The sequence below is a fragment of the Lichenostomus cassidix genome, chromosome 1Aa (assembly GCF_008360975.1).
Source record: "Lichenostomus cassidix isolate B80296 chromosome 1Aa, HeHo_3.0, whole genome shotgun sequence".
In the NCBI taxonomy this organism is placed as follows: Eukaryota; Metazoa; Chordata; class Aves; order Passeriformes; family Meliphagidae; genus Lichenostomus; species Lichenostomus cassidix.
The window spans coordinates 5,775,724-5,794,898 of record NC_139480.1 but is presented as its reverse complement, the minus strand read 5'-3'; the positions used below and the strand labels follow the sequence as shown (position 1 = coordinate 5,794,898).

Here is a 19,175-nt window from a genome sequence, read left to right as displayed (position 1 = left end):
TAATAATGGTCAATAAGGAAATGCATTGATTGTAGCTATTTAGGCAGGAGTATGTGCATATCTGTGTAGAGACATCAAAATACTGTTATGAATATCTGTTCAGATCCAGTGGTCTTACAGAAGGATAATGCTCTTGGAGCCTTAATGCCTTTTTTAATGTCATTTTTATAGTACAAGCATCTGTTAAATGATCAACATCTTTTCTTAGGTTTTTTTATTCCTGGTTTTCCAAAACTGATGAGGTTTCAGGAACATCATGACAAAATACTGAAGAAATTTTTGTCCAAACTTAAGCAGCATTTGGTAAGTACTTATTTCACAATACAAGCAATGCTAATTTACAGCTTTCTACCTTGTTTCAGATAAGGTGAACCCACTAGATCAAGAATACTCAAACCTCAGGAAAAAATGCAAATCTTTAAGAGGCAGAAGTGCTGTTGTTTTCATTATAGGCAGTTATGGTGCACCTTGGCAGACTTATGGTAAAATTGGGTCCTAAGAGTTAGTAATTTGGGTGTCTTTGGATCTCTGAGTTAAGGACAGTGTGTGGTTCTTCAATATGGCCTTGTGTGAGCTGCTGGTAAAACATTTTATCAAGGAGTTTTTGTATGTTTAGCTTTGTGGTTCATCTCTGGACAGGGGTGACTTTATGCCCAACCAGTTGTAATCTCTGTTTAAAAAATAACCCTTGTAAGAGGGGTTAATGGTCCTATTAAAATCCTTTTATTTCCATGAAGCTAAATGTGGAATTTTATCTCTTCTAATGCTCTCAAATAGAAAATAATATGCCTTTTTATTTTCTAATATTGGCTATATTTATTCTAAGAAGTAAATTACTTTTCTAATGGGAGGAAAATGCCCTTCCAGTAGGCATCAAGAGTTTCCTTCCACAGTACATTGGTTCTGCCAGAACCCATCTCCAGGTTCTAAAAGGTAGTGTAAGAGATGCTCACTTGTAGCAACATCTTTTTCCTCATCTCTTCCTGTGAGTGTGTCACTAAAATGAGGCAGTGTTACCTCTTGAAAGGCAAAACTGAAGCCTGCACATAAACCAAAGGGATTTGGCCCATTGCTTATTCAGTGTTTGTATAACTAAGTTGTCGAATGTGATCCATATTTTTGGAAAAGCTGAATCTCACAAGCATAGAATATGATGTTTTTGCACAGTTAAAATTCAGGATTTCTTAACTTTTCAGCTTTTTCTTCGACTTTTTCTCTAATTGTGCATAGGACTTTTTAGAGCTCCATGAAGCTGCAGAGAACCTTTAGCCATCTTTGAATGGGTGTCATACCACATGGATTATCTGTGCTCTGGGGAAATTAGGCCACTTAATTAAGAAATAAAATTCCTTATCAGCCTACATCCTGTTTGAGGCGCTGTGTTCAAAGAATTTGGTTGTTTCATGCTGCTTTCTGGTGAATATGTATTTTTGTAACAAAGTCCATTCGGCCTTTGACATGAATTGGCAGCCTTGCTACAGAGAAATGAAAGACTTAATGGACCCAGTGCTTGGGTTACTCCAGAATATTGATTTATTTTCTTGAGAGAGGATTTTATCCTCTGCTACCTCTGTCCCAAGAGCATGATAAAAGTCTAGGATGTATTAATACTTCTGCATCTCCAAGTGCATCTTCTTCAGGTGGTGAAATTGATGAAGAAAAACTATAAAAGACAGAAATTGCATTTGTTGGATTGAAGTAACAGTGTCTTATATAGTTAAATTAATTATTTATGGTTACTGTTGAGTACATTGGCCTCAAGAGGAAAATGTTTTTTCATGGACAGTACAAGGCATTACTTGTATTGGTGAAAGTATTTTTTAACTTCTGTGTTGTTTGCAGGACTCCCAGGATATGCCCACCAGCTTTTACACAACCAAGTGGTTTTTCCAGTGTTTTCTTGATCGTGTGAGTATGTTTTTCTTTTTGTTGCTGTTTTTAATTGTGACTTGGGGCAGACTGTTTTCAAAGAATTGCCTAATTCTGTCATTGCAGACTCCCTTTACATTAAGCCTCAGGATATGGGATATCTACATACTTGAAGGAGAGCGGATTCTCACTGCTATGTCTTACACAATTCTGAAACTGCACAGAAGTAAGAAATCTCTCAAACATTTGAAACCTAAATAGAGGTTCAGCTACTTTGGTTCTAGTTCAGTTAGTTTGGTGTAGTTTGACCTTAATGTGTGAAAATCTTAGTTTCCCATTTGCCTGATGCTGCTTCTGGCAAGTATTTTTCATTCCTTATGCACAAAAAGTTAAAAATCTTTGCTTTGTTAATGTGTGTGTTGTGGGTTGATCTTGGCTGGATCCAGGTACCCACCAAGCTGCTCTATCCCTCCCCTCCTCAGCAGGACTGGGGGAAGGACAAAATAAGATGAACCTTTCTAGACACCAGTGCACAGCACAGCACTGTGAGTGCAGCTCTGGGGAAAATTAACTCCACTGGAAAATTAACTCAGCTGGGCCCAGTGCAGTATGATTGTCAAAGAGAAGTATTTATTAGCGTTAGAAGGTTATTTGGACCTGAAGTGAGTTGTATTGCTGACAAAACAGTGGGGAAAAGTGTGGTAGTTTTGTGGTCTGGAAATGGCTCATTAGTCCCCACAGGATTTAAAATAATTTAAAAAGCACACAGAGAATCCAGAGTGTGCCACTAAATGCTGAAAATTTACCAGCAAATACCTCATCAGTGAGGAATCACCAGTATGTGTGTTTTTATACCATTGTTTGTCCAAGAATGTAATTAAAATCCAGAATTTCTGTGGTCTGCGTGTGTGACGTTCTCCTTTGATCTCTTGATTTTGGGCAAAGTAAAATTTGAGATTTTGAATAGAAGTGTCTAAGCATCTATGTTTGGTTCTCCAAAGTGATTTAGCATCCTAAGTTCCAAAGGACCCAAAAAGCTTGTGAGGGTGGATATTGGCTTCTAAATAGACATGAACATTTTTTAGGATGAAACCTTGTAGCTCGAGTTTGAGACACTCTTGCTGTGGGACTTTGGTTTTTGAGTGAAGTCATTTGACTCTAGGTAAATGCAGAGGTCTGCATGGGGCCTGCAGAATTGATGTCATAATTTCCTTGCTAGTTTTTCCTGCTTGAACTGTGGTGATGCTACCTCACTGTCTCACTGGGCTGTTCTCATTAGTTTGTTCATAAAGTGCTTTGAAAAATCGAAAAGGTTACTTTTTATGTTACTGCACTTGAGAAAGCTAAACATTTAGAGGCAAATCATTAGGCTTAACATTTTGGTTTCTGTTCTTTATTTGCAAATAGATATCTACTTGATTTTTTTTTTTTTTTTATTCACCACTATTTTAATGGGAAGACCTGAGGAAAAACTGTGAGTGTGGATTTGCTTGCTTAGCAAGTACACAGCAACTTCCTCCATGATCAAACACTGAGAGAACCTCACGGCAACAGAGGAGATGAGAGGGCTGGCAGAGAAGCTGGCAGAAGACAGATTCTGATTTGTTTTCCAGTTTCTTGTCTACCCTTTAAAATGTGGATGGTAAAGCTATCCAGTCAAAGTGTCATTGTGGAATACATGCCAAGAGCATTTTTATTACAGCTCCAAAACATTTTTTGTGGTTTCTGTATTAAAATTATAAGTTCTGAAAATTTTTATGACATACAAATGATTAAAAAAGATACATAGGTATGCAGTTACACCCTGCAATCCACATGGCCTTGCTTCTGTGTAAAAAGGGAAAGAAAAATAATCTGATAACTGTAAAATGACTTTCAAAATATGACCTGAATTTTCCAAGAGCCTGAAGCAATGGTTCTGAAGTGTGAACTGCCATCATAATTTCATTGGGAGTTAATTCAGTTGTGAATGAAGGTACTGTAAATAGCGATTTTAAAAATGTTTTTCTGCTTTTCAGAGCTCCTAATAAGAGAGATGATGTATGTTGTACAGATCTACAGCAGTAGTTTTAAGTTGAGGATGCAGGCTGACAAATAAAGACCTGAAGCTGTTGGACATGACAAGGCTGAAGGAGGGTGACTTGTAGTTAGTTTTCTGAAGATGCCTCTTTTTGGAAAACACTGTCCTAACCAGAGAATGATGTGTAGAAAGGATTTCCATAGTGTCTTGCAAGTGAATTTTTAATGCATTTTTAGATCTCTGGTGTAGAAATCTGTTATCTGCCTAATTAACAAGTGTTTTTCATTCTGCGTTGAAAACAAAAGCACCTAATGACTAAAGAACATTTTGGAGTGTTCATTATCAACATATCTTAATGTATAATGTATTATTTTCTCTTTACATAGAGCATCTGATGAAATTACAAATGGAAGAGCTTGTAGAATTTCTGCAGGAGTCTTTAGCCAAGGATTTCTTCTATGAAGATGACTTTGTAATAGAGCAGCTCCAAAATTCTATATCAGAATTGAAACGAGCAAAGCTGGATTTACCAGTAGCTGGTAAGAAACTTGTGCATATGCAGATTTAGATATTTGGAGCTATTCACACATTGTTAATTTTTTAAATGTTAATTCATGCTGTTGAAAACTGTGCAAATATTTTCCTCTTCATCACTGCATAGATTTGGGGAGTTTTTACCCAGAAATATTTTACAGTATAAAATTAGCACTTTTCCTTTCATCAGTTTCCTCTACTTTTGGTGTTTTGTTTATTGGTTTTAAGCTAATGGCAAAGCACTTTGAAAAATACCATGTTCTGGTAATTCTGTTGACTTGAATTTATAAAACTTTTCAGATAGAGGATCAAATATCAAGGTTTTAAAGTGTCTGAAACACTTAATTGTCTGAGAATCCAGACTGTTTTGTAGATTGATTAGATGTGGACCAAATTTCAGGTCAAATAGCTTCTTCTGTCAGTCAAATCCAGATTTTTAATTTTTTGCAAGTGATGGATATGCTGGGTGTTTAATGGAATAATTTTCTTTGTTTCTTCTTAGCTTTTGTGCTTTTTGGTTGCAGATAAGAGATGGTTGTTTTATGTGGCCCTACTTATGAAATGTATAGGATCTCTTCTTCCTCTTAAGATTCTGTTCTTTTTTCTATCCCTACCCTACATCCATAGTCCTTAATTAGATTTTTTTCTTGTGATTACTCAGAGTCCTTTTTCTTTATCCTTGCTAATTGTAGAAAAGTATGTGAGAAAATGTTTTTTTAAAAAAAATTAGACATTACAAAAATTACCTTTAAGTAACATTATTAAGTTGCTATGGTTAGCTTTCAGAAGTTAAGAAGTGTCAGAATAAAGGTTGCCTATGTAGCATTGTTGTGATAATTTGTTCTTTCCTTAATGAACTTAATTTTTCTGTTTCTGTAGACATTTAGTGCACACAGTATTGGGCTCTGTCAGAGCTACTTATTGCAAATAAATACCTGTTTCATCTGGTTCTTCAGCAGATCTGTTGCTTGGAGTACAAATACTGTTCATACATTTGTTTTTTATTTTGGCTCTTGTCAGAGTTCCCATTTCTCTTGCTCCCTATTCCTGTGTTTTGCCTTCTTCCTGAGTTTCTGTGCAATCTGTCCAGCAGACTTTCTTCCACCCACAAAAGGTCTAAGTCTAGTTTTTGCTCTTGTCTTTTCATCTGTTGCTTCCCCTTTCTCACCACAGCATTCCCATTCTACCTCCTCTTCATTCTTTTCCCCCAACTTAGGTTTCAGTCTTGACTTTCTATTCAGAAATTGCTCTTTCTGTCCAGCTCTTCAGCCAGGTGCTGTCTCAGGCATCTTGTCTCAGTGGGTGACAAATAGGAGCAAATGTGTCCTTTAACATCAGTTCCACACCACCGTGTTACAAGGAGATAGATCATAGGAGTCATGTCTCTGTAATCGTAAATGCAAAGTTCTCCATGGTTATTTTTGGACAGTGAGGGAGTTATTCCAGCAACTTCAGTTGTTTGCAGATGCACAGATTTTTTTATGGATGCGGTAAAATAAATTTAATCTGTGAAAAGTTCATAGTTTCCACTTGAAACTGTGGTAGATGAAGAATTGGGAAAGATTTTTGTAGTTTGCTACATGATGGAGTTAATGTATCTTCCAGCCTAGAAAATGCCATGCATGTAAGTCATGTTGGTAAGTTTTCTTCACAGAAAATCTCAGACATTTTCTTTCAGACGCAGAAAGCAGAAAGTCCGTTCCTAACTTACTTATGTTTTAAAGCCTTTGTTTTGGTAGAACATCAAATACCTTCAAGTGAAAGTTTGTTTGAGAATACTCTGGATTTTCATAGAAAATTCAAGGAGGCTTTAGGTGATGTGTCACCCACCTTGTGAGAGAAAGTGTGAGGTTCAAGGACTCTTCTTGTGGACACCAACAGCCAAGGATGGTGACTGTTTTCCTGCTGAGACACTTTGGCAGTGGTTGTTTGATTGATGCAGTTGTTTGATTTTATGTTGTGCACACGTAGATGTAACTTCTGATTAATGATGCTAATTGTTTTGAGCCACATTGGTTCTTAATTTTGGTAGCTAAAGCAACATCAGTAACAAAATGTCTTCTGTGTGTTGTTTTTTTTCTTTCCCCGTCAACATAAATGAGGAAGGTTTAATTTTAAAATAGGAGGAGCAAAGCCAAAGTGAAATGTATTTTGGTGCTCGAATTGAGCTTTTTCATTTTTGATTTCAAAGTAGCCTGGGAAAGCCTTTCTGTGTGGTATGTTTTTGCTAAGAGTAGAAGGGAACATTACTTAACCTTTCACAGAATAAAAATAAAATGCCTTCATCCTAATCCTTGGGAATCTAGCTGATTTGTCTACTCTTATCTGTATTTGAGTGAGGCTGCCTCATTTGTTGTTTGTATGAATTTCACAAGCCTTTAGTTTTGAATTTTTTTTTTAAATTTTCTCACATTCCTAATTTTGATTTTATTAATCACTATCTTCAAGCAATATTCTTTTATGGGTTCTCAACATTCTCTAGACATTCAGCTTTGCTCATGTGTTGTGGCATGTTGATCCTGGTAGGACACCAGGTGCCCTCCTCAGCTGGGTGGGAAGAGAAAATATAAAAAAAGGCTTCTGGATCAATATCAGGACAGGGAGAGATCACTCAGCAGTTGCCTTCTTGGAAAGAACAGACTTGACTTGAAGAAATTAATCGAGTTTATTATCAATCAAATCAGAGTCAGAAAGTGAGAAATAAAATCTTAATAGAACCTCCCCCCACTCTTCCCTTTTTCCTGGGTTCAGCTTCTCTCCCATTTTTTTTCTGCCTCCTTCCAGTGGCACAGGGGGATGGGGAATTAGGGATGTGCTCAGTTCCTCATATGTTGTTTCTGCCGCTTCTTTCTCAAAAGGTGAGGACTCCTCACACTTATCTTTCTCCAGGGTAGGTCTCTCCCACAGGCTGCCAAAACCTGGCTGTGCAAACCCCATACAAATGTCTGGCTCTACTGTCTTTTCTACCTTGACTTGCACTGCCTTTCTTCTAATTTCATCTAAGACTATTATATGTCACGCAGACACAAAAAATCCTGATCTGTTAATTCAAGTATTCACTGTAGCCTGAGAAAATAATGTTTATTTTAGTTTTCTCAACTGAAATCAAAGTGCTGCTTCTTATCTTGTACTTTTTTTTTTTCACTGAGCAAGAATTACACCTTTAAGAACTAAAGTAAAAATGCGTGTTAGGAAAAAGAAAAAAAAACCTTCATCTTGCAGTTGCATCAGTATCAGTCTTCCAGGAATAGCAGTGAGCTAATTAAGCTCAGTGGAATTTTCCATCTGGCATCCTTTGTTAGGCTGTATAGATTTTCCTGCCCTAGTAGGGTAAGCTGCAGCAGGATATTAAAAGAGGTAATAACTTTCGTGTTACTTTAAAGTGGATGTCTGTTTATGTCTGATGTAGCTCTCTCTGGCTCACTTCCTCCACGGCTTCTCTCACTGAATTAAGGAGCTTCTTGTTCCCTTCAGAGCAGAGAAGGAAGGGACTTGTTTAACATTTTCTCACTGATAAAACCATTAAAATGCTCAGCCAGAAAACATGGGTGTTAAGGGGATCTTACTGATGTTGAATGTCAGTGAGCTGTTTTTGCCAATAGTAGGACTGTTTTGCATAAAAAAGACCAAGGCTTTTTCTTCCTTTCTGTGCTAATGTCTAGTCCAGTGATGACCAGTGTAGGGTTAGCCCATACTTAGCAACTACAACCTCCAGAGGGTGGCTTGCAACTGCAGTACTGTTCCTACAGCCCAAGAGTGGGCATCCCTCTCTTCCAGTGACTCTGGGTAAGCACACCTCTTACTGGGAAGCTGTAGTTCTTGAACCCTGGGAGAAGAGAGACTGTGACAGCCAGGCATAGAAACTGTCCTTGAAGGTACTTCTCTGACATACCCTCAAAAAGAAGAAAAGGCGTTTGGTATTTTCTGGATTGCTTGGGTGTCCACATCATGACTGGTTCTTGAACAGCACTCTCACCTAAATCTGTGTGACTTTACATACCCTCCTGGAGCCAGATCCAATGTAGATCAAACAATCTCTTCCTTAATTCAAGGATAATGTTAAGACCATAATGAGAAGAATTTTCTTGGTGTACACCACTGACTTGAAAAATTCCTCGATGCAAATTCTTTCCTTGTCATTAAAAACAGCAGCTAAATTCTATGAATGCTCACAAGATAGGGATAGAATTTCCAGCTTTGCTGTAATTTTTTCCTGTAGGACTACATGAATAATGCAATGCTTAATAAACAATATTTATATATGGATAGATTTTTATAGTGTCTGACTTTAATAAACAGAAGTGCTTACCAGTGGAAGTTTCATATTAAAAATACGTTGCTGAAAATACTTTATTAATCCAGTGCTTTGTAAACAAGACAGGCAGGCCAAACTTCAAGGCTTGAAGCCCCTCAGGTCTGTTCTTGAGACAATTTCTCACCTGTGTTTTAATATAAGATGTACTGAAAAGGGAGGGCAGAGGGGTCCTGGGTTGGATTTTTATGACAGGAAGTTTTACAGACTTTACAGCAGTTCAGAAGGCCTGAAATCAAAGATAAAAGTCTTGTACCTTAATTTTAAAGCAATATTGGCAAATTTGGAACCTTCCCATGCCCCTGAGATCAACACCAGCTTTAAACTCCAGTTCTTCTAGTTTTTCCAATCTTTTTTGCATTCAGGGAAAACTAGCAAAGTTTGAACTTTGCATTTGCCATAAATTTTAAAATGTTTATCTGATATTTGTCTTTGATGTTATATTTTACTAAATTTATTATCAGTATCTTTTATTTAATTATCTATTTTACATAGTCATCAGTGATAGTGCAGCAATGTATACTACCTTAGTAATCTTTTAAATAATGTCTGTTCTCTCCTGTTAGTGTGCATTTTGGTAGCCAAAACAATAGAATTATGTAAATCAGCTGGACTTTACTGTTTCTGATGGTGTCTTTCTTTTGGTTGTGTTTTGTTTCAGAGGAATTTTGGATTTTTCTCTTGTACTTCAAGAATACACAAGTAGCTATTTCTGACAATGCATTTCATGTTTTAATCAACTAAACTATTTTTTCTGCCCTGTTTCTTGTGTGGTGCAACAATACTATGAACTAAAATAGTATGTGAAATTGCACTAATATAATTAGTATATATCCTAGCAGTTCAGCACTTTGGCTTTGCATCATTTAAAAATCTTTACTGTTTAAAACTTGCATGATCTTTAAACACATGATCTAGATAGTTGTGTTGGTCATTGCTCATATTGCTGTTTAAAACTGACTTTTCAAGGAAGTATATTTTCTGGAAGGAATGGTTAATATTAGAATTTTTTTTTTTTTTTACAAGGATAGCTTACAGGCATGCAGCTGGTCACCTGTATCTTCTGGCTGATGAAAAATCTGTTAAGATTTCTGCTGTTTATCTGAATGCAGATGTTTATAAAATAAGATTTCCTTACTGTCAGTACTACAAAAGTGGCACAGCAGCAGAGAGGCAAACAGTGCTTTCGGTTCTCCCTTCAAGTTGTCCAGCAGGATTTAATTTAGCAACTCCTTTGCCAGTGATGGCATATAAAGGAGGAAGAGCAGAGGTTGACTTTCAGACAGCAGCTTGAGCTTCTAGTGCAGGCACTTAAATTTCTTTAAAATTCTCTTGGACTTGTAAACCAAAGAAGATGGGATGTCACTGATGGAAAATAAACACAAAATTTCAAGATGTCATTTTAAGAGTTGTTTTTATGACCATTATCATCCTTGAAAATTGTGTTAGAACAGTCAAAGTGCATGTATTCTGGTGCTGAAATTAAGGACTAGACTGTTATTCACCAGAGAGAGCACTTAAAGCACTTTACTCCAATTATATGTCTGCTACTCGATGCATGAGGCTGTTAGTGCCTCCTGAAGCAATTATCTGTAAAAGTCTTGTAGTGGAGATCAACTTCCACTGGGTGGTGGCCAAGGCTTGTTTGAGCAGGAGGAAGTCAGGAGGCAAACTTTCTTTAATATGACTTGTATTTCTTATCTTTTGGGGAACAGTCAGATCTGCTCATATGTGCTTTGCTCCTTTTCATGCCAGGAAATACGTTTGCCAATAACAAACAAGTACCTGATTGTTCTTGTTTTCCTTAAATTGTCTCCCTCTACTTCCATTGCTGTCCTTCCTCACCCATTTTTCACTCTATTTTCTTTGTTGTATGCTTATTTTATGCTATACTGCATAGAAGCCAACTAAATCACTGCCTTTCTTTTAAAGAAAAAATAGAAAATCTATAGTTCCCGCTCTGTAAATTCTGATACAAGCTATTATAGCACTTGTCTTTGGGAAAAGCCAGTAACTAAACTGTCTAGAAACCTGCTCCGTTGAAGGAAGGAAGGAAGGATGAGTTCAGAGATATCCATCTCTCACAGGAATACTGGCAACTTGGGAAAAATCTGTTTGCCCAGATTGCTTCAGAGGACAAAGGCACATTTTGATGATTGTAGAGGTCAAAACAGTCGCAACTGAACTTAGGCAGCTTTGTCTTCACTTCTGCTACTTTTAAAATATTTTCAATTGTGGTATGTGAACATCATGGATTGTATAGAAAAGCACTTGTCCCAAAAGTACTTCTTTTGGAATTCAGCAGTTTCTCCATTTCTTAGTCAGACAGATATGTCCAGACAGTGAATTAACTCAGATCTTGGATGAACAGCACAAACAGAAACTCAGTTGAATTTCTGTGAAAACACCCAAGTAAAATTTCTTTGCGTTCAAATCTGAGGAGTTTGAACAGCGAGTTTAGTTGAAGTAGTAAAGGAGATGATTGAGAGCTGTGTGTGAGGCTTTAGGCAGATTTGGAGGGGAAAAATGGTAGATAAAAGAAATGTGGCTTGGAGGAATTGGTGCTTTTGCATGCTTGTTTGGCGAGCTGTTCGTGTACCTCTTCAGGTAGAGATGTTTGTTGTGACTTGGTTTCTTTTGTTTGCTTTTGCTTTATGGTTTCTTTTCCTCAGCTTTTTGCTTTTATTACCTTTTTTCTTTCTTTTTTGTCAGCATGCAGCATCACGGGTTTCTTGCTGTTAATGCTGATAGTGGACTGTTTAAAGCATTCCCAGACACAGTTGGTGTGCTATTTGTGCATTTGAGGAGTGTCCCATTGTAGTCACATGCATGGTGGTAATTTGGTTATCCTCTCTCTACTTGTTCAATTTTGTGAACTTCTTTGGAACTTCAGGAGTTTTTATTTGGTTTTTATGTACTTGTTAGTTTCACTGGAATTGGCAACTCTGTGCATGTATGTGTGTGTATGGACATGTATGTATGATTTGTACACTTCAGTCAGAATTCAGTATCTATTTTGCAGTTTCAAAAAATTTCTTTTAGAAGATGATTTGTTTGCAGCATGCCATTTTGATGCAGCATCATAGATCCTTACACTTCTCCTTTCCTCCCAGTGCTTTTTATGGCAGGAGGTGATCAATGCAGGAACACCTCTGAACCAGAACAAGGTCTGTGCTTCGTTTCCTTGATTACTGAGTTGGTCCCTCCAGCAACGTGGCCTTGCTTAGTTGCACCAGCAGATGTGGGTCACTAACAGAGCCACTTGTGTCCAAGGCCAAGTTAAACCAAGTTCTGTGGAAGCCCTGTGGCTAAGATTCAACCTGTGTTTCTTCTTTTCCCCACTGAGCCTCCTTGCACACATTCTCATTGTTCTGTATTTTGTTTTCCCTGAAAGCACTAAGCTCTGGTGTTACCAGCCTATAAACATGGTATCATGCTGTTAAAATACAGATTTTTTTTCTAAATGAACTGTTGTCTTGCAACACTTTCCTTGTCACTCAGGACCTGAATTAATGTTGAGTTCTAACAATTTTGCTACAGACATGGCGAGATTTCTCTGACAGTCATTTTACAGGTGTGATTCATGTTACAGGATACATCATCTAGACCATGCAGCCCACATATGCTTGGTTTAGTGTGTTCCTTTACCCTGAAATGGAGGGAAAGGTGACACAAAGCAGTCTCGATAGAATTCAATAAAAATGTCTGCAGTGTTCTCACTTGGGTTTATTAGAGCTTAATGGTAATTAGGAAACCTTAAGTGTGTGAAATTAAAAACCAAAAACTCACACAAACCCCACCTTTATTGTGCAGCTAAGTATATTTAAAGGATCCCCTATTGCTCTGTAGGCATTTCTTAGAGTAAAAGCTGGAAGAAATAATTTCATGCTTTTGATGACCCTGGGCAAATGGAAGAAGCATTACAGCTACTAGAGGAACTGGTCTTCAGGTTTTTATATAGATAACTAGAATATTTTAACTTCAAGTGTGGAAGAAAGTAAACAATTTTTCTAAAACATGTCTTGCATACAAGGACAGAAATTAAATAATTTAGCGATATTGCAGAGCCATTTTCTTGTGCTGTTCCATAACTACTTTGGAGCTCCTGGAGGCTATAAATGGATTAACAGCCTATAAAGACTAGTTTTGTATGATTTAGATGGCAAGTTTTTTGGTATGTGTTTTGTACATACCAAAGTATTGTTTCTCAATTCAGACTTCATGATCTTTTCACATTCAAGATTACTAAGATTGAAAGCACTGCAATCTATAGTTTGAGTACCAGGAATATTTATTATGTGCAACATTCATTTAGGGGACAAGATCTTCAGCTTTGCATTACCGTGTGTTTGAGGATGCAGATGGAATTGATACAAATGCTTCTTGCCAAACTGAAGTGGGTTCAGAAAGTGAACTCCTATTCATAAACACTAAAGAACAATTTTGGAGAGGTTGGTGCAGCAGTGAGTGTATTGCAGAGCTGTTAAATCACCCATTTAGAGTATCAGTGCAGCTCATTCCTCCATCCCCTCATCTGTTCTTCCGGTGGTGGAACACTCCCTTGCTGCAGAGTGCAGCTCTGAGAGCCCTGCTCCAGATTTGTCCTGATTTGGGAATAGTGGGGAACCATATGGAAAGAGACCAAACATCAGACTTGTAATTCCAAGAGCCCATCATTGGAGCCTAATGCTGAGGCTTGGCCCCAGTGTGTGTGCTATATGTGAACTGAGGTTTCTGAAGCTGTTTCTGAAGCCAAGGGTAGATTTCCATATGACCTCTGGCTCTTACGAAGAAAAGTCAAGAAAATACTAGTTTAATTGTTTGGCAAAACCAGGCTGTTTCTGTTAAGTGCTTTTATTTAGTTATCTTGTCATGACACATGGCGCCATTGTGGTCTTGTCTGCTGTCCTCTTGCTATGGCCTGGCTGGCTCAAACTCTGAGTTTTCATTTAGTTTATATAGCAACTGATCCGTGCTGGTAGTTTGTTACGCTGTTATAATAAATAACAGTGACCTTGGTTGCTGGCTTTCTTCAGTGTATCTGTATCATGAACCACTCATCAAAGACTGAGCTCCTGCTCCTGCCTGTGTAAATGAACATAGCTCACTTGAAACCACAGCACTTGTCAGGGAGAGACATTTGTGTGTATTCACTCCTGTGAACCCATACAGACAAAAAGAATTTAAATTACAAATAGCTAGAAAGGGAGGTTCTGACTCTCTGATCTTTGATGGGGAGAGATTCTACAGTCCTTGTCTTAGGAAGAAGCAGGGATTAAACAAAATTATATTACTGACAGCCATTTTATATAATTTATATTGCATAGCATTTAAGCAAGGGTAGCCATTTTTTCCTCTTTAAAACAGAGCTTCTGCTTTATAAATAGATACACAGTGAGTAGGATTTGTTTGCTAATGCTGACTTTAAAACTTCTGTGTTTTTTTTAAATGCTGAACATCAAATGAATTAAATCTAGATTAATACATTTAATGAGAAGTGCATGACCTTTTCTTCTTATAATGGGAAAGTAATGGATTACACAATTAAATAAGTTATATGCAAGTAGATATGATAAAAGACACTGGCTGTGATTATGAAGGGTGTTGACTGCTGAGGAGAAGGATTGCAGTAGAAAATTTGATGTGAATTGTTCTGTGAGCAGCATCAAGCCATGAAACACTACTTTATTCCTTCTGTATGTCAGTGTGGGTTGCTCTGGGTCCCCACACAGCTGACATTTACCACTGGCTGTTGCAATGTGTTGAGCTCCAATCTGGGAGAACTTCCCATTCATATCCTTGTTCAGTAAATGATGTCCTTGTGTTTGGCAAAACCCAGCCATGGAAAGCTCCATTGAAACCATGACATAGCCAGTATTGGTGTCAGCTGCTTCACTTGCTCTGTATTGATAAAAACCTGAACTGAAAAAAAAGTTTCAGTGTAGAACCTTTTACTGCAGGCTTTTAATACTGAGGATGAAATTTCTAGGCAGGGAAGGTTTAAGGGGGAACAAGGTCTTAATTGTGCAGATGAGGAGCTCCACCCAAAAACTGAAGTGAGAGACAGTTCAAAGATGTCTGCTGGGAGCTTTGTGCATGTGAGGGAGGAGTTGATAGTGTGGCTTGCTAGAGGTGAACATTAAAAGATGCATGCATGGAAAATAGTAAATTGGGAGAGGGATGTTGGGGAGGATTTTTGAAGTGGACAAAGTGGTTAGCTTAATGTGACAATGTGAGAAGGCTTCCACACAGAGTAGGTACTGTAACCAGCATGTCATCTAGGAAAATTATTTTTTTTCAGCAGTGTCATGGTAGAGCAAAAGCTTGGTAAGATTGCATCAGCTGTAGGAAGGAATAACTGGTTGGGATGAGAGGCTAAAGAGAATTGTGTTCCATGTCAGTGTACAGAAGAACCTTTGAGATGTTCAGCAGAATGGTGACCCAGAGAGAGGCCCAGTTAATTTGTAGCTATTTTTGCTTGCATGACCAACAGATCAAAGAAGGCTTCTGCACAAAGGTGAATTTATGTTATTCCTGTTCTTGTTTTAGGTAAAGAAGATGAATTTCCAAAGAAGCCATTGGGGCAGATTCCATCAGGACCTCTGCCTTCTGTGCTTAACTCCACTCCAGTGCTTAATGGACAGAACAGCACTGGTACACAAGCAGCAAGAAGGACAGAGAGAAGACCATCCACAGAAGAAGAACCAGAAGGTTCACCAAATGACCGAAAAAGAATTAATTCTGTGGAAAAGAAACCTTCTTTAAAACAGCAGAAGATTCGACCGATAGAGACACAAAACAGTTTGCCTAAGAACGAGGTAGATACCAGAAAAAAGCCTCAGCCAACAGAGCAAGACAACTCAAGTCTATACAATAATGCAGCTGCTAATCAAAATTCTAATGCTACTTCCAATACAAGAAGGGAATTTGTACCTAAGTGGAATAAACCGTCTGATGTCAAAATAATGGAAAAGACAATGAAACTCACTGCAGAGGTGAAAGTGAGGCCAGTAAACCATTTGGTTTTGGGTCCACCACCAAGTCCTGGAGAAATGCAGCCTTTGAATGTAAAGCAAAAGGTGAGGGTTTTGGATGCTGATGAAGGTAAGAGAGGGTCTAATGCATCTCAGTATGACAATGTTTCAGAGGATGAAACTGAGAACGAGAATCCTGTTGAAGAGATGCTTGAGAGAACTCATCCACAGAGTCCTAGGCATGTAGCATTTTCTAACAGCCCAAGAAAGCAAATGGAAAAAATACCAGCTCCATTAAAAATACCCAATAATTACACCTTCACTTCACAACCCAGATCTCCAAAATACGCATCTCAGTCTGATATCCCACCTCATGGACTGAATGTAAAACAGCCACTGCCAGGTTATAGTAATCCCCCTACATACTATGGGAATTCTCCAAAGCATGTTTCCACCGTAGGCAATACAAGTTCTGCACCTCTGTATTACCATGGGAATCGAACTGGCCCCTCTGGAAGGCCATACCCACCTTTTATGTCAGTAGATTATTCCCCAAATAAACTGCAGATGAATTCCTATCATGCCAGTCGCCAAAATCCCCTTTCACCAGCCCCGGGTCAGACAGAAGTCGCTCCAGTCGATGCTTACACCAGCAACTCGAGGTCCTCCCCAGGTGTCAAGTTCATAATCCCTCCAGCAGATTATTTACCAGAGGAGAGAAAGTGGCCAGACACTGCCTACGTCTACAGACACGAACCCTACAGGCAGCCCTGGAGCCAAGACCTTAACAAAGGCCACTTGGATAACTTCCAGAAATACCAGCATTTTCAGCCAACACCTTTGCAAGACCACAGTCTTCCTGCTGTTTCCATGGATAGTCCAGTAAGATACAGGACTTCACCAACGTTTGAAGAGAATGGTTCAGCACAGTACCAATATCCAAGCCCATCAGCTCAAGCCCAGCATTATCGGAACAGAACTGATGGATTGTCCATTCATGAATCTGTGCTCCTCTGAGAATCTGGCTGTGCTTAGTAAAATGGCAAGAACCAAAACCAGTTGAACAGTACTGTGTTAGTTGTAGTCCACCTCAGTTCTTCTCTGAAATGCCGATGGTTCATGTGAGTTCAAAAATAAGAACACTATTTCAGAGATAATTCAGACTTTGGTTGAAGGCTGGTGGAGTTCTTGGACTTGCATGGAAGCTACTGGAAGTGATCTAATGCACATAGACATAGCAATAAGCTCATATACACCATGCTGTCATCGCTCCTTACATTTAAATAACTTGTGTTACAATCCTTCTGCCTAAAACCTGTAACACACTTAAAAGTTTTATTTTGACTGACATTGTTAATGCACTGTACAGATGTGTGTGTGTGCGTGCGCCTGTGTGAGTGTGCACTTACAGTACACAAACTCATGGAAAAGAGCTAAAGAGTTTAAATGTAAATGCATTTAACTTTGGGCAAAGCTCGTGAAGTACTTTTGTTTCATATTAATTTTTCTTTGTAATTTATTTGAGAAGCCATTCATTTTGAATGGAAATTTCTGTCATTTTTATACAGCTGCCTCAGCATCCCAGTATCTGTTCTGGGCAGGAGAGATGCTTTGGGATTATTAATTTAATCTTATGTGAGAGTTAATTTCCTCTCCTTTGACTACTGTTTGTCATTTTCCTCAGCAGGAAGGAGCAGGCAGGCAAAAGCAGAAAGCCAAAAATGTCTCTCTAATCTGGCTAAGAAATGGTGCTTAAAATTCAGGGCAGTGTTTAGGGGTTTTTTAGGTGCATCGGAAGTGGAGAATTTTTACCTTCTCATCCAAATCTACCTTCAGAATGTTGTTCTATATGCAAAATACTGGAGCACAGTGAGACTAATGCCAGATACAGCAGTGGTACTGCACCCTTCACTTTTTGCCATGCTGTGCTGTCAGACTAAAACTGGTTGCAGGGCCAAATCTCACAGGTATCACAGAATTGCACAGCTCCTTGACACTTCTGTGAAGTACACGCAGGGTGTCTGAGCTTTGCTCCAGGCTTGATATTCCCTGAGCTGTGTGAGTATGCAGTGTCCCTTCTGTTTGTCAAGTGGATTCTGTTGTTTTTTGCCCTTTTCCCCCCGAATTGCTGGGTGTTCATGTCTGGGATGGGCTGTGTGCTGCTGTGCTGTCCGGCTGCTCGCACTGCGCCATGTTTTACACTAAAATGACCCTGACTGTTGTTAACAGGAACCTTAAACTCCTGCTAATGTAAGTAATTCTAATTAGTGTTTGCAGCCTTTTCTACTTTGTGTTTTCCTTTCTCTGACTGTGAATTGGGGGTGGAATTCAAAGCAGGTGAAGTGGCACATGTAGGATGTAGTCCTGCAAGCGGCAGGACGCGCTGACCTCTCACCGGGAGCTGAGGCAGAGGAGGGTCTCGCCAGAAGAGGTCCTTGGAGTGCTGAACAGAGAGATTTCTCTAACACTGAAGTAACTAAACATTGGTATCAACACCAGTTTGGTATGGTTTGGAAGGTTGTCCTGTTCCCTTTTGTTTTGTAAAGTTTGTTAACTGAAAACATAGAAATGGATATTATTTTTTTTCCTTTAAAGAATGAGCTTTAGTGCCTATTATTGCTGCAGGTTGGCTCTGTAAGTTTTAAGGTACAGAAGTAAAACAATTTTTACAAATGGAAGTAACATTTACTTAGTATGTTTCAAAACATTTTTTTTGTGTGTATATAACGTGTCTGATGTAATTTTTAATAACTGGGCAATTTTATATTTTAAAAATTGCAAACTGCAGCGAAGTAACAGTAGCCAAGCACTACACTGAAATCCTAAACTAAAATTGTGAAGATAAATATGACTTGGGCTTACTTTAGTTCCGATTGCTTACAGCAGCTTAGAAATGTATGTATATAATATTGTGGCTAAGTGTAATAATCTCAGTGTTTAATGATGGTTCTGTAATTCATAACGAAGCTGTACAATTTATTTGTGCAAACAACATGAAGCTCCAAAATATGTATCAGCATTAGTAAATACTGTAGATTTTTATATATAAAATATATACACACTATTTTCTTATTTCATCTGCAACAGTTTTATAACTGTGTACCCTATTTTGATGTGACTGTATTTTTAACATGTTAAAATAATAATAATTAAGCTTATGTTGTTTTGTCTTTATTTTAAATTATTGGTTAGCTTCAGACTGGACTTTTGCTATTCTCAGCACAAATAATTACTTTTCATAAATGAATCATGTATATATATATGATATATCCTATTTAATTCTTACCTGCTTATTTTTAGACTAAGCAGTGTGGATACAATCTATACAGTGGTTTTGCATTATTGCAGAAACAGTGAGATTATTGATTATAGTTTATTACACTGCTAAACCTCAGACTATCATTTGCAAAAGCTAGGAGTGTAAACTGTGATGATAATTTTCTGGTTTTGTTCTAATAATCTCACC

At 38.1% G+C, this 19,175-nt stretch overlaps 1 protein-coding gene across 4 annotated transcripts in view; it reads left to right on the top strand.

The window, feature by feature from the left end:
* Positions 1–18,867, top strand: part of USP6NL (USP6 N-terminal like) — a 111,543-nt gene extending 92,676 nt beyond the window's left edge. For all 4 annotated transcript variants that reach the window (XM_085082669.1, XM_085082677.1, XM_085082654.1 and 1 more), the window contains 5 exons: positions 209–303; positions 1,843–1,908; positions 1,996–2,095; positions 4,276–4,428; positions 15,285–18,867. In XM_085082669.1, the coding sequence (XP_084938795.1) occupies positions 209–303; positions 1,843–1,908; positions 1,996–2,095; positions 4,276–4,428; positions 15,285–16,726 (1,856 nt within the window). In that variant the 3' untranslated portion in view covers positions 16,727–18,867. The remainder of the gene's footprint in view (positions 1–208; positions 304–1,842; positions 1,909–1,995; positions 2,096–4,275; positions 4,429–15,284) is intronic.
* The last annotated feature ends 308 nt before the right edge of the window (positions 18,868–19,175 follow it).